This window comes from Dysidea avara, chromosome 10, assembly GCF_963678975.1.
Source record: "Dysidea avara chromosome 10, odDysAvar1.4, whole genome shotgun sequence".
NCBI lineage: Eukaryota > Metazoa > Porifera > Demospongiae > Dictyoceratida > Dysideidae > Dysidea > Dysidea avara.
Genome location: NC_089281.1, coordinates 29,714,122 through 29,729,953, shown reverse-complemented (window position 1 = coordinate 29,729,953; position 15,832 = coordinate 29,714,122). Strand labels below are relative to the sequence as shown.

Below are 15,832 nucleotides of genomic sequence, written 5' to 3'. Positions count from 1 at the left end.
TGAGCATTAATTTAAGCATAATAGGTGAATTTTTGAGCAGTGCAGCATAGCATAATAGGTAAAATTATGAGCATAATCGGCGGGTCCCTATGAAAGAGCTTCAAACAAGCAAAACCTCAATTTGTCCAGTAAAGTGTATAGTTGTGGCCAAATTTTATGAGCTGGGTAAAGGTTTGCAACTTTGCATGCGGAAGGCACATGTATATATACATAGATCAACTGTAACAAAAATACAAGGTCTTTGTTATGACTTTTGCAATATAATCTCAATTAACAAAAATTGAATGAAGTTTATTTCAGTATGTCTTTTGCATTGTCTAGATATAGCTGGTGGCCATTCCATTTAAGTGGTATATTGTCAGAGAGTCAGTATCATACAGTAGTACTATATGTACTGTAGAGTAGAAGGTTTGGACTTGCTCACACAAAATTATCGCCCAAAAACCAGCCCCACTTTTTCCTTCATAACAGCTTGATGGTCAAGACCAAAAAGCTGACCTTGCTGTAGCATGGTCTTGCAAATTCAAATTTTCACTCGGCCAAGCATCAAATTGTGAAAATAAATATTAATCATCTAGGATATTCAAGTCTCAGTAATCTGATAAATTGATAGGTTATACGATACAGTTAGAAGATTAAAACAAACTTGCTGACAAGTGTTATCTAGCCATGCTGTTGCTAATTTGCTGCACAAAATATTTATGCTTATATGGCAATGCCATTCATGCAGAGTTGAGTGGAATAATCACACAAACATGTTACAACAGTTAACAAGCATATATGTAACTAACTTATCCACCATAGTTATATTTTTACAATAGTAACTGTAACTGTAATGAATAAATAGTAACTTTTTTGGAGTAATTACCCCCCCACCCCCTCAACCTCTGGGCATTAGTGGCTAAAACAAGTTTTACAAATTAGGCACTCAGTATATGATGTAATAGCATAGCTATACCATAATTCATTATCTCCTCTGTAGTATTAACATTCTCAGAATATTTTAATTGAAATATACTTTATCAGTACTAACTAAGACATTCATTAGTTTTTCAAAAATTTTTTTCAATTAGCAGTTCAGTGGATAAACTAGGTACTACGTACGTATTTCATCAGTGTTCTCATTCTGTGCGGCTGACACAGGTTGATAAAGGAGTGGAGTGGTCACCACAGGTGGTCCCGAAGGTGGTTGGCTCTGAGATTCTGTTAACTGGCTGACAACAGGTGGAGGACGATAAGCTGCTGTTGGCAGTGGTGAAGGTGGTAGTTGAAATGTAGCACTAGTCACTCCATCATTTCCCTCCATAGTTTCAAAATTAATCCTTTCATTTTTGGCAACAAACCCAACGTCACCATCTTCCCTAAAGTTCTTCACATAATTTATTTAGTACACAGAAGAAATGTGCTGACCATGAGGATTTAGGCACACAAGAGAAAGTAGCTGTTTTCTTCTTTCCTCTACAAACTATACAAGTGGCTGCAGCAATAATTACTACAACAATTATTGCTACTGTTGCTATAGTTGCACTGACAATAACACAAGAGTCACTACCACCAGCTACAACAGAACTAGAGTAGTAACAATTAGGAATTATTATGTACAGTACCTCCTTGAAGATTAGTATGGCTGCCATGTGGATTACTCGGCCCATCTGGAATGGACAATGTTGATGGTAAACAATTCATGTCCTTAATTTTATAGCGTATATAACTAGTTGATTCTTATGTGAATCTTAATTTTCTACTGGCCATTTATGTTGTATATAATCCACTACACATTCTCTGGTGATCTTATTGATATAGGTAATTAATTTGCAATATAAGAAGAGATTATGAGAGACTTTGATGAATACACGAGTGGCATAAAATTTTTCAAGTGGGCATGCATGATGAGAATGCACACACAATACTACTACTTAGCAGCCACCTCTCTAAAGAGGCCAACTTTAAATTCCTTCAACAAGACTACACTAATCCAACAGCATAAAGCAGTCACCTGCAAATTTAGATCAAGAAAGTTTGGCTCAAATGTGACTGGCTTAGACAGGTCCCACTATATTTCATTGTGTTCTTCATGGTATCTATATGTTATAGATAAGGCATTACACTGAACATGTCAGTGTGAAGAGCTTTACTTTATAGTCTTATTACAGTGGAGACTTAACAAGCTCCAGTCCCCAGTCCCCAAATTAAGGACACAACATAAGGACAAAGAATTTGGTCCCACAACAGATTTTGACTGCATACATTTTTACCTCTGAAAGATGTTATAGAGGGGTTTCACACATACCATGATAAACAAAGTAGGACACAAGTTTCTGACATTTCCAGAAACTGGTTAAGCATGATCGAGATACCCTAATGCAACAGTCAAGCACATATTAATACGATATAGACTGCTGACATCACTTTGCTAGTTATATTGTGCCTGATTGTTTTCATGTCCTCTATCTTTGTGTCCTGAAGTTATGGGATCAATGTCCAGCGCAGTGTCCAGCCACTATTTACTCAGTATTGGAGTAAACTATATTTTATATGCAAATAATAAAATAACAGTTGTTTTAACCTGTTGTTTCATTAATCTTTGTATTACAGTCGAAACCAGTATATCCATCATCACATGAGCACAGGTTGAAATTGTTGCATTGCTGTATAAAATACAAACAAACATATCAGAACATCATAACATAAATTGTATGTAAATAGCTGAAGATTATAATTACACCATGAATGCTGAAAACAAGTATTTTCTAAGCTTTGCTTATTCTGTTTGTCATACATGCAGATTTCCCTTAGATATCTCCCACTCTGGTAGTATCATTTCCTGTTTGTAAACAATGTGCAAATTCTGTCACAATAAAATGCAACAATGTATTCTGTATATATAGTGAATTTCATGAACTATAGTAAATTTATTCACTTCTCAATAATCATGTGACCTGATTTGGATAACCTATCTTTTTTGGCACAATGTACAATCATGGATAAAATGGTAACCTTGGCAGCTATGCAGGTAAAATTTTCCAGAGATTTATGACCTTTCAGAGATTCAAAAGTACAAAAAGCAGCCTTTAGAATTTTCTGCCATTTTAGACAGTTTTCTTGAGTGTTGCATGCTGAATCACAAACAAGTGGAGGGAGGGTTCAAATGGATAAGTGTTGCTCTAGAGGCTCTGGGAAGACACTGAAGTGATGTATGTCATAACATGAATGGTACATGTGTGGGTGTGTAGTTTATACCACTGCAATCCATGTGATGTTCCCAGGAATGTGCACTCATTCAGAATTCTGTCCCAGAAAGTAAGCCTGTTAATATTTGGACAAAATTTGTGTGAAAATTGTTAGCCAGATAGTGCAGCCATCTCATACTGGTAAAACTTGCTTATGTGCCCAAAATAATAGTATTGCCACATGCAGGTTTTCCAAAAAAATCAGGTCACATAAATGATATAACATCAACACAATACCCACTATCATATCATCCCTACTTACACTGCATGCGTGATGTTAGTTGAGTGTGAGCTCAAATGTGTGAGCAAATAGCTAATACTACATGCATGCACATGTACATTAGCTATGGTCACAAGCAGTGAATTGCAAGCAAAACTATGTATATACAACTTATAGTAATGTTGTGTCTATGTTGTGTATGGATCATTGTAACACAGTTCTTACCCCATTTCCAGAACACGGAAGTAAGTTAGTACTAGGACAAGGAAATACACCTAGTGCAGTACACTGAAGATTTATACACACCTGAAACACATTAATGATGATATGGCTATTCATAATGTAGACTCACCTTTCTCTCCCCACATTTTGCTCCATTAGGAACAAGGCCCGGCATTATATCAGATCCTGGTTGTGTTGTGAAGGAGCTAACAGAACTAATGGTAACCACTGAAAATGTTTACAAGAAACCTACCTGCAATTGACAGGCTTTCCTTGAACATTTGCTTCTCGACTTGATATTTCAACATCTGAGCTGGTATTACTCAGAAATGAAACACTACTTTGACACTGTAATTGTCCACATCTCACATCACTATAGTAACAGTTTAGTATAAACTTTTTTGCAATAACAACTCACTCAGTGTCACAGGGCACAAAATCTGTACTATTGTGACCACAGTTTCCAAATTTGTCACCACGTGTATTGAAATTGAAGCATTCCTGAGGCCCACCAGTTGGTGGAGTTAAATTAGCTGAGAAAAAATGAAAACGTGTGTGGCAAAAGTATGTATATCTATTGAACATTATCACAACAGTCATGCAAAAAAGGAAACAGCAAACTTATTCATTTATACTATACATACTATGCATATGTGTGACCGAATTTTGGAAAATTATCCATATGGGAGCATTTGATGCCTAAAATATTTAATAATCAAATCACAAACTTTATAGTTCAAATCTACTTGTTGATGATTTTAAGCCATTCTCTATACCTTAAATTACAAGAAAAAAATTGAAATATTTTCAAAACTGTGCCCTGCTCTTATTGGCAACCCATTAAACATGAAATTCTAGTTATTTCATGTGATGGGTGATTTTCCAAAATTCAGTCACATATGCTTAACATCACTTTAATGCTCACCAGACAAGAATTTAGCTGCACAAATGGCATCAAGGTCATGACACATCCCATCATAACAGTATGCCTAAAATATTTATTGTGCATGGGACAAAGATTGGCAAGAGTAGTTACACCAGATGTAATAAACAAATTACCTTTCCATTAGCGCAGTCTGTCCCATCTTGTAAGAAGCGATTAGAAGGACACTGTAAGCAAGTACACAGAGCACAATGTTACACACATACGTATACACATGTACTCATGTACACTTTGGTTGTGATGACTCACTCACTCACTCACTCACTCACTCACTCACTCACTCACTCACTCACTCACTCACTCACTCACTCACTCACTCACTCACTCACTCACTCACTCACTCACTCACTCAGACACACACACACACACACACACACACACACACACACACACACACACACACACACACTACACACACACACCACACACACTCACACACACACACACACACTACACACACACACTACACACACACACACACACACACACACACACTACACACGCACACTACACACACACACACACACACACACACACACACACACACACTACACACACACACACACTACACACACACACACACACTACACACGCACACTACACACACACACACACACACACACACACTACACACACACACACACTACACACACACACACACACACTACACACACACACACACACACTACACATACACACACACACACACACACACTACACACGCACACTACACACACACACACACACACTACACACACACACTACACACACACACACACACACACTACACACACACACACACACACTACACACACACACACTACACACACACACACACACACACACACTACACACACACACACACACACACACCAGGGGCGTAGCCAGGATTTTTTGAAGGGGGGTTCTAGCACCAGCATTGAGTTACTAGAAGCAGGGGTCTGGGAGACTTTCAATATTTTAATAAATCAAAACTCAGCAAATTGCTATATATTATGCAAAAAGTACACTAATTATGATGCATTAAGTGCCCCTGGGATGAAGGTAGTACTAGATAAAGTCACATAGTGGAAATAGATAGCATAACACATAGAGACACATATAGTAATCTGTAAGTGATGGTTATATCTCACTGTGGTATAGGAGCCATGAATCCACTGATACAAATGACAATCAAAACAATATAACTATACAAATATGCATAGCACGGATTCATTTTGCATAACACAAGTGATGAATTACTTGAGCTCTATATCTTTAAACACTGCACACCAAAGCTATAGCAGTATAAGGTCATGCTAAGTTTTGCATTTAATGTTGGAATGTCCGGAAAACTTCATATGGACATGGATATTTACAGGCATGTTCTATTAGAGTATACCTGACTGCTCTATTAGAGTATATACGTGACTGCTCTATTAGAGTATATCGATCTTTTTAACAAGTTTTGAAGAGGGCTCATGTTATCTCTGTAAATCCTTCCCTGAGAGATGAATGTAAGTTTTATCAATTGTGGTGCTGTGCCATTACACTATATTGCTCACTCATTTTGTCCTGCCATACTAAATGGTGTGTTAGGATCCTGCTTGCAGAAGTCTAAACTTTACAGGGGGGTTCCTGAACCCCCCGGAACCCCCCGGAACCCCCCCTCCCTACGCCCCTGCACACTACACACACACACACGCACTACACACACACACACGCGCGCACTACACACACACACACGCACTACACACACACACACACTACACACACACACACACTACAAACACACACACACACACACACACACACACACACACACACACACACACACACACACACACTCACACACACACACACACACACACACACACACACACACACACACACACACACACACACACACACACACACACACACACTACACCCAAACAATGCACAATACCTCTCCAGAACTTCCAGTACATTTCTCAGAAATATCACACTCATTAATGGATTCCCTGCAAACAGACCCTCGTGCTCTATACTGTAAGAAGCATCACATGAGCATTGCATGCAGTTTATAATGTTATTATGTGATCACCTGACAGTTAGAACAACAGAAATCTTGGTTGCTGCAGACAGCACCTGCTATTAGCTTACATGTGTTGGGAATACAGCAAGGGTCATCACAAGTCTAACATGTTAACACACACAGTCACTAGTGAGTATGCAGAAAGGTTGGCAAAAATGTTCTCACTTCAGAAGAACCACAATCACACTCTTCTTCACCTTCAAGAATACCATCACCACATGATGATGATGACTGACTGAACATCTGTAATAAGTGAAGAAAACAATGTTACATGGAATTTAGGTTTAGGTAAATACAATTACAATCCATATAAAAACAGCCAAGCTGAGAAAAAAATAGTGCAGCCCTGGGTGAAAAATATGGCCAAGAAATGGTAATATCGCAAAACTCTTTTCATAGCTTAGCAGATTTCACTTGTTTTTTTTTGGACTTTATGCTAACCTAAAACTGGTTTTGGGTTTGTTTTTACTTTAAAAAGAAGTAATAAAAATTGTATTGTATTGTATTGCATGTTTTTTTGACTGTTTGTAACTATCATTGTAATACTAGCTAAATAGAACACACATTGTTGAGGACTTCTAATAGAACACACAAAGAATGTTCTAGAATTTCATTGGAAGAACATGAAAATATCAACTTTTACAATTAAGCTAAAATGAAATTTAGCAATATGTATAGCAGTGTCCCTATTGGTCTTGGGATTACATTTTTGTGTACTTTTTACCTCACAGTGAACTGTTCTGTTATATATTGACCTCACAGTTGTACACTTTGTTTGGTTTTTGCTTGTAGCTGTTACCCCTTAACATGCACATATACTTGTTCAAGTATTCCAATAAACTTAATCACATGATTTAAAACATTACACTGTTGACTATCTTACCACATTTAGTCTTCTATTATACAAACATCGGTCTACTCCTCTGTTAGAATTACGAACAAGGTCATCTATGCTACAGCTGGACCACTCAGCTGATGGTGGATCCCTACAAGGAGAGAATCAAACGATTAAAGTTAAAAACAGTGAAATATAATTATTACAATATCAATCTGATTAATCAGATAGAACTACAAGTTGTCTTTGCAACTTACGAAACAGCAGCAGCCATAATGCACTGGCCATTTCTTCCATTACATCTACAACGTCCTAAAAACACAAATACTCCACCATTTGTCCAGTATAAGATCTGGCCTACTTCCATTATCATGTTGCATGCCAAAAAGGTGACCCAACTCATGAGCAGCTACAGTACCTACAATAGCCTGAGAATACCCAAAGTCTTGTGTTACACAAGCAGAGTATTTGGAGCACAGTGCACCAAGTCGAGCTACACCAAGCACTGAACCAGACAACTTGATCCCACTGTATAAATATTATAACACTAAATATTTAACTGTGCAAAGGACTAACGTTAGTAACATGGCAGTGTCATGGTTGCGAAAACGATGTAACAATTGTGGTCGATATTTTTCAAAGTTAAGTAGTAAGGTTTCTGCAGATGAAGATGCTGAGATTTTATCTCTATTGTTCCACGTTTCTATGCCAACAAGTTTTACATGAATGTCAATCTTGGAATAAAGCTAAATATATTACAGAACAAAATTATAAAATTATTAATAACAATGGACTAACCATGTCTACAAGATTAACTATGCTTTTAGCATGATTGGCAGTTCTTATACCATCACGTCCTTTAGCAACAAACTAGCAAATCATTCAATATTCATATGTTTTGATCACCACTCTAAAGTGTGTACCTGTCTGAAGTCATTGACAATAACCCATTCCACAATACGAGTAGCACTTTGACGACGCACCTATACAATCCAGTTATAACAAGTGATATACACACATCAGTGACAACTAACCCTATTATGTGGTGTAGTGAAGTTGTGAGGAGGTTCTAACATGTGTTGATGACTATCCTTGTAACCTGATACAATCATTATAGTAAACAGTGATCACTCCTTCATATGACCACCTACCACATGTTCCATTTCTATAAACTCTATGAGCTTGTTGTATCTGTAGCCAGGTTTAGTGAAGTGAATATTGTTATTATATTCCTCACCTCATCACTAATACTTTCAACAGGTTCAATATGATACAAGCACTTGAGGTCACCAAAATCACCAAAGGCACCACTAGTGGCATTAATGAATGAATACCAAAAAATGTATACAGTAGACCATGTATAGTACACAACAGCCACACGTAATACAGTTGTATATAGACAGTTAGCACCTTAGTATACCACTTAGTAGGCTAATGATATAAGGGGAGCCACTTTTATTAGTCAATGTAGAATATCAGCATTACCTGTCTATCTTGGTACACTAAAGTTTAAGTTATTCATAAAAGTAGTCTTAATGGTACTGGCCCAGCCAGGGTTTTGGTAAGAGGGTATACTGGGTATAAGGAGCAGGGGGTCTGGGGATGCAGTTCCCCAGAATCTAAAAATGGTGTACAGCAGTTTTATGTACAAATAACCAGGCTTGTTGTAATTGTAATCGTAATTGTAATTAATTACTAATCATTAGCAATTTTCAAGTAATTGTAATTATAATTGTAATTGATCACTGAGCATAAAAGTAATGGTAATTGTAATTGTAATTAGCTGTTCAGTCAATAATCATTATGTAATTAAATTAAAGTAATCAAAGTTATGCTATATAAAAGTACTACTCCATAACTTGACTATACTATGTACACAATCCCATGTGTATAACATGTGGCCCATGTAGCTACAGTAAATTATTGAAATTATATGTCATGTATTTGTTGACCATATAGTTAAACATTTTATGTACAGTATGGGATACCCATGGGGTACATAATGTTCAATAGAAACATTTAAATGTATCTGGATGACACAGAGTTTACAAAGGATGAAAGCCCTTTAAAATTTTGGAAGATCAAAGCAAATAAATACCCCATTTTAAGTACAATAGCAAAGAATAGCAGCAACATTTGCACCATTTGAGTGTGTATTCAACCATAGTGGCAATGTTCTCAGACCAAAATATATGTAGACTATTACCAAAAAAGTTTGAAGAGTTAATAGACATACCTTAAGATTAATGCTGGAGAACTGTAAGTAAGTTATTGTTGTACCCCAATTAGTGCTGGGCGGTATTGAAAAATAACGAACGGTATACCTTCCATAAAAAGTATCACAGTATTAATGTAAAAGCTATTGGTATTAAAGTAACTGCCATTTACCACAACAAAAAGCACCAAATACCCATGGTAGTTCAGCAAGCCTCAGGTACAAACTACCACTAACAAACTTGTTTACATATAGTTTGGTTAGCTGACTACATCAGCACCTGCCTACAAACATTAATTGTCACATGTCTGGTTACCTTCTAAATATGGGATGAAACAAACCCACAGGGAGGCCTTAGTGCCCAGATGGTATGGCGGTATTAAAAAAAGCAGGCGGTATCATAACTTAAATATCACAGATTATTAACAATACCAGTATATCACCCAGCTCTAACCCCACACGTACAGTAATAATTGAAAAGTAATTGTAATTATTAATCATTATTTTACATACTGAAGTAATTGTAATTGTAATCATTAGATTGGCTTCAAAAAGTAATTGTAATTGTACTGATTACTTTCATTGGGTAATTACAACAAGCCTGCAAATAACTAATGAACGCTTTCTAAGTGGTCTCCATTGATCAAGAGCTGTGGGGGGGTCAGGAGCAGTAATGAGCCAAAAGTAAATTGTCATATAGAATGGCATACAAATGACCATGTGCATTTCATTTGCTACTAGGCCATACCCAGCAAGTCAATTGTGGAGGACTCTTATAGTGTTACATGTGGTGACTGTTCTATTAGAGTATTTTACTGACTACTCTATTAGAGTATCTCAAATTTGTGGGGAAGGGGCCTATAGGATCCATCAGTATCAGACCAGAAATAAATCAAAGAGTGAAACTTTGTGACAGTGAAATTTACATAGTGGAATTTGAAGTATGCAGCAGACATGAATGCCATTCAATATACCTATAGTGCAGTATACCTATAGTACCTATAGTGCAGTGTACCTATAGTACCTATAGTGCAGTGTACCTATAGTACCTATAGTGCAGTGTACCTATAGTACCTATAGTGCAGTGTACCTATAGTACCTATAGTGCAGTGTACCTATAGTACCTATAGTGCAGTGTACCTATAGTACCTATAGTGCAGTGTACCTATAGTACCTATAGTGCAGTGTACCTATAGTACCTATAGTGCAGTGTACCTATAGTACCTATAGTGCAGTGTACCTATAGTACCTATAGTGCAGTGTACCTATAGTACCTATAGTGCAGTGTACCTATAGTACCTATAGTGCAGTGTACCTATAGTACCTATAGTGCAGTGTACCTATAGTACCTATAGTGCAGTGTACCTATAGTACCTATAGTGCAGTGTACCTATAGTACCTATAGTGCAGTGTACCTATAGTACCTATAGTGCAGTGTACCTATAGTACCTATAGTGCAGTGTACCTATAGTACCTATAGTGCAGTGTACCTATAGTACCTATAGTGCAGTGTACCTATAGTACCTATAGTGCAGTGTACCTATAGTACCTATAGTGCAGTATACCTATAGTACCTAGTGGGGGGGGGGGGGGGGGGGTAGTGCAGTGTATTTGTAGTCATACATGTTCAAGCTAGCTATAAGGTATCAACCTTATCCGGCCACCATGGCGACCTTATTAAAGAGGTGATCACTTTACATCCAAAAATTTTTATACCTTAATCCACCACAAGTACTCAAAGCAGCTGACCAGTTAGGATACCCAACCACACTTCCATGATAGTAACAGTTCTTGCGTTCCTGTATGCAAGCACATAGACAAATTATATTTTCTCACCACCAGCTTACTCACCCTGCTAAACACCATCTTGCCATTTTCCATATGTGATTCAATATAGTCTGTATGTAGCAAGTCCCTTTGGCACAACTCTTGAACAATTATGATACATACATGCACTTCTTATTTACAAACCTGTTCATTGTCAGATAAAGTTCAAAAGTATCATGGATCATTTCAAACTTCACCCACACTTCATATGGGTAGCCCTATGGCAAGTATAGTGTTAGTTACCATGTTGGAGTATATATATATCAGGATTTGTACATGACTAAGAATGTTAGTTATGTGTTCACTGACATGAGTTGCTCCTTTAGACTGGTAAACAATATTTGGCACTACCATCTCATGATCCATCATGGTTTCTGTAATACACAAATACACACAATAAGTTATGTCAAAAAGATGTGGGGTACATAAATAATCTGAGCTATGTATGACTACACGATACCAAGATACTAACCCTATGATATTATAGTATACAGCCCTATAGTGGACGAGCCTTACAGGTCATGCATGAATACAGTAGCCAGGTGTGCAGTGGCCTAGGGCCACCTGCATTGGCTCAGGAACAATAATTGTACATGTACTATATAAACAATGAGATAAATTATTATAATAGAACAGTCATACACCCTAATACAGCACTCAAGCAAATAATCAGTAACTAAATTGCTGAAATTACTCTCATATTCAATTCCAGAAGTTAAAAGTTACCCGCATTGCATGTGTTTAGTAGAAAGTTTATTATGTACAATGAACACCAAGATACCTTCATAGGGCAATCACCCTTGTTAACTATTATGCATACACCACATTGTGATACTGAAATCACTCTAAAACATAATCTCTGTGATCCAGATTTCCTGAGGGGTATGCCCCCAGTGCTTTGTGCATTGCACACTAGGCCCTGGCATCACCAAAAGTCTGATTACACCATGACATCCATACTATTTTAACACTTAAATGACTTAATCACATAGCTGGTTCAGACTATGAAGTACTCTGCATACTATGTAGGCTAGTATTGATCTTAAGAGTGTTAGTTCACATGTCAGTGTGCCATATACCAAGTCAGCACTTTGTCAGTGCTATTCAACTTAAAAGACAAAGTTACAATCTTGATCATGCATGTATGTAGATGGGTAGTCCATTTTCATTATTCCATTATACCTTTTCAAGCCATTATTTGGCTGGAACTGTTTAAAGCATGCAAATACTGATGCTTGAGTGCAGGACGGGAAACAGATAATTTATTTGGCCTAATATTCAGGCTATAGTCACTGGTAGATCCCCAGAATCACTCCCCCCATCCATCCACCCACCTACCCACACATACACACTGCTCATACACACACACACACTGCACACACACACACACACACACACACACACACACAACACACACACACACCACTCACACACACACACACACACACACACACACACACACACACACACACACACACACACACACACACACACACACACACCACACTACACACACATACACACACAGGGGCGGATCCGGGGAAGGGGGGGGGGGGGGGGGGGGGGGCTTTGGGGGCTGAAGCCCCCCCCTTCATATTTAGGCTTTACTTGATCAATATGCTGAGTATTATAATGAAATTTTGTCTTAGCATAATTATATGATCGCTAATAATACAAATACTCATAAAACCACCTTATAAACATCTTTCCAAGGTATTATCAGTGGATTTATGCTAAAGTTTATGCAACAAGGACCCGGATCAGCATTGGAGGTGTACAAGATCGAGATACTCTAATAGAGCAGTCAGCTAACTACTCTAATAGAACATTCACTAGAAACATGTAGTTGGTTCTGTTATGGAATTTTTCCAAATCTGCCTGCACCTATACATACAATGAAGTGCATTGGTCTGTTTAAAGGGCTTCATTCATCTACTTGTGTAGTTAATATGTATGGCAATACTTAATTCAGGTACACAATTACCGCTCTCAAATTCAATCTTGTATTGTTCAAATTCCAAAATTTTCCACTTTCAACATTATTATTCTAACATGTACCTATTCTTGGTTGTCTGTACCTACCCAAACTTTTCCATTAGCAAAATGCTTCAGAGAGCCATACCTATAATCTAAAGGCAGTATATAAAATATCTACAGGCAGAAAATATTAGGGATTTTATGTGAAAATGTCTCCAAATTGCAGTATTTTTGCATCAATTTTTCAAACTTTTTCTGGGGGGGGCATGCCCCCAGACCCCCCTAGTGTGCTTTGCACACCTCTACCCAAGAGATTAGTACCTTGACTTAGCCCCCCTTTTTATAAATCCTAGATCCGCCCCTGACACACACACACACTGCACACACACACACACACACACACACACACACACACACACACACACACACACACAACACACACACACACACACACTGCACACACATACTGCACACACACACACACTGCACACACACACACACACACACACTGCACACACACACACACACACACACACACACACACACACACACACACACACACACACACACACACACACACACACATACTGCACACACACACACTGCACACACACACACACACACACACTGCACACACACACACACACACACACACACACACACACACACACACACACACACACACACACACACACACACACACACACACACACACACACACACACACACACACACACACACTGCACACACACACTGCACACACACACACACGCACACACACTACACTACACACACACAACACCAGTGGCGGATCTAGATGGGTTTCTGGGGTTACCCCACAGAAACCCCCTTTTTAAATTTAGCTTAGTGGCATTCTCAATACATAAACCTCGACATAAACATTATTGTATTGACAATTTGTCATAGCAAACAACTATGTACCAGTAGCATGCATGCAGTTGCACTTTTAACTAACACCATTTATAGTTATGAACCCTCAGCAAAGCTTCACTTTTCATCTCTCACTGCATTAAAACGATCGAGATACTCTAATAGAGCACTGAGTCAAGTAACTACTCTAATAGAGCAATCAAAGCTACAGCTTGTAGTCACCATAATATGTGACTGAATTTTTTTGGAAAATCACCCATATGGGTGCGCATGAAATAATTAGAATTTTCATGTTTAGTGAGTTGCTAACTTGCTATATAATAAGAACAGGGTACAGTTCCAAGAACCTTCTTGTAATTTAAGGTATTGAGAATGGTATAAAACCATCAACAAGTAGATTTTCACTATAATTTGATCATTAAATATTTTAGGTGTCAAATGCACTGATCTTTAAGACCAAATTAGATGTATTTTTATATGACCGCCGGTTTGATTTTATTTAGATGTACTTGAGATTGGTTTTTATAAGACTTTGTCTTCAATTAACAAATAATAATAATAATAATAATAATAATAATGCGCCCATATGCCATGAGTGATTTTCCAAAATTCAGTCACATATTTGCCCTATAGTTAGCTATAGTACTTAGTAACTATTTACAGCTTAAAGCATTTAATTGCTAACTAAAAATAGCCTAAAATCCTATCTCAGAGTTTCTAAAATCTCAAAAATTTTCCGGAGAATTGTCATCAGATGCCGCCTTATTTAGCTATACCTTTAAAAATCCTAGATCCGCCTCTGAACACACTACACACACAATAGCTACATTCTGTGCATGATTCTGTAAAGCGAGTAAAATTAATTGCCTTAAGGCTTGATAAGGAAACATTAATAATTGCTGCATGAGAAGTCATAGCCGTAATTTTTAGCCGCTACGTATAATGTTATACATACACCCAGTTGGTAGGGCTATATAATCTGGCTGTAATTGGACCATGCCACATAGATCCACCACTGCAATTGAATTGGCTTGTATGCCGGCTTAATGCAGTGTGTCCAGTAGTACCGACTTACCAACGGGATCATCCGCCAGTCTCCTGAGTGTCATTATTTTATGGGCAACAGCCAAGTGGTTGATGGCTAAGTACGCTACCAGGAACGTAGCCAACTTCTGATACATTTTGAGATAAAGGCTAGACCAAAACCAAAGATTGCATAGCACTGAACTTTTATATTGAAAGGTAGCATTACGTCATGGAAACGTGATCGCGATCACGTGTCATCACCAATGGAGTGTTTTCAAGGTTTCTGCAGTCTGTACTAGAAGTTGAGCTAGAAGTTTGCAGAAATTGTAGCCAGCAAGCTAATCAGAGGAGTGAATCGGACGATCTGTTATTGATGAGTACCACTCCAGT

At 37.8% G+C, this 15,832-nt stretch overlaps 1 protein-coding gene across 1 annotated transcript; it reads right to left on the bottom strand.

Moving 5' to 3' along the window:
- Window positions 1–980: 980 nt before the first annotated feature.
- LOC136236509 (zinc metalloproteinase-disintegrin-like VLAIP-A) lies at window positions 981–15,605 on the bottom strand. The gene is made up of 27 exons (XM_066026670.1): window positions 15,492–15,605; window positions 11,858–11,922; window positions 11,693–11,766; window positions 11,573–11,636; window positions 11,438–11,520; window positions 8,744–8,816; window positions 8,658–8,697; window positions 8,541–8,605; window positions 8,430–8,489; window positions 8,305–8,376; window positions 8,083–8,252; window positions 7,868–8,034; window positions 7,764–7,818; window positions 7,555–7,657; window positions 6,837–6,914; window positions 6,681–6,773; window positions 6,543–6,623; window positions 4,732–4,782; window positions 4,598–4,661; window positions 4,091–4,205; window positions 3,926–4,045; window positions 3,803–3,878; window positions 3,676–3,756; window positions 2,567–2,648; window positions 1,608–1,652; window positions 1,411–1,558; window positions 981–1,361 (listed from the first exon to the last, which is right to left on the bottom strand). The coding sequence occupies exons 1-27, from the start codon at window positions 15,595–15,597 to the stop codon at window positions 1,097–1,099; spliced, it is 2,496 nt and encodes an 831-aa protein (XP_065882742.1). The 5' UTR covers window positions 15,598–15,605; the 3' UTR covers window positions 981–1,096.
- Window positions 15,606–15,832: the final 227 nt, after the last annotated feature.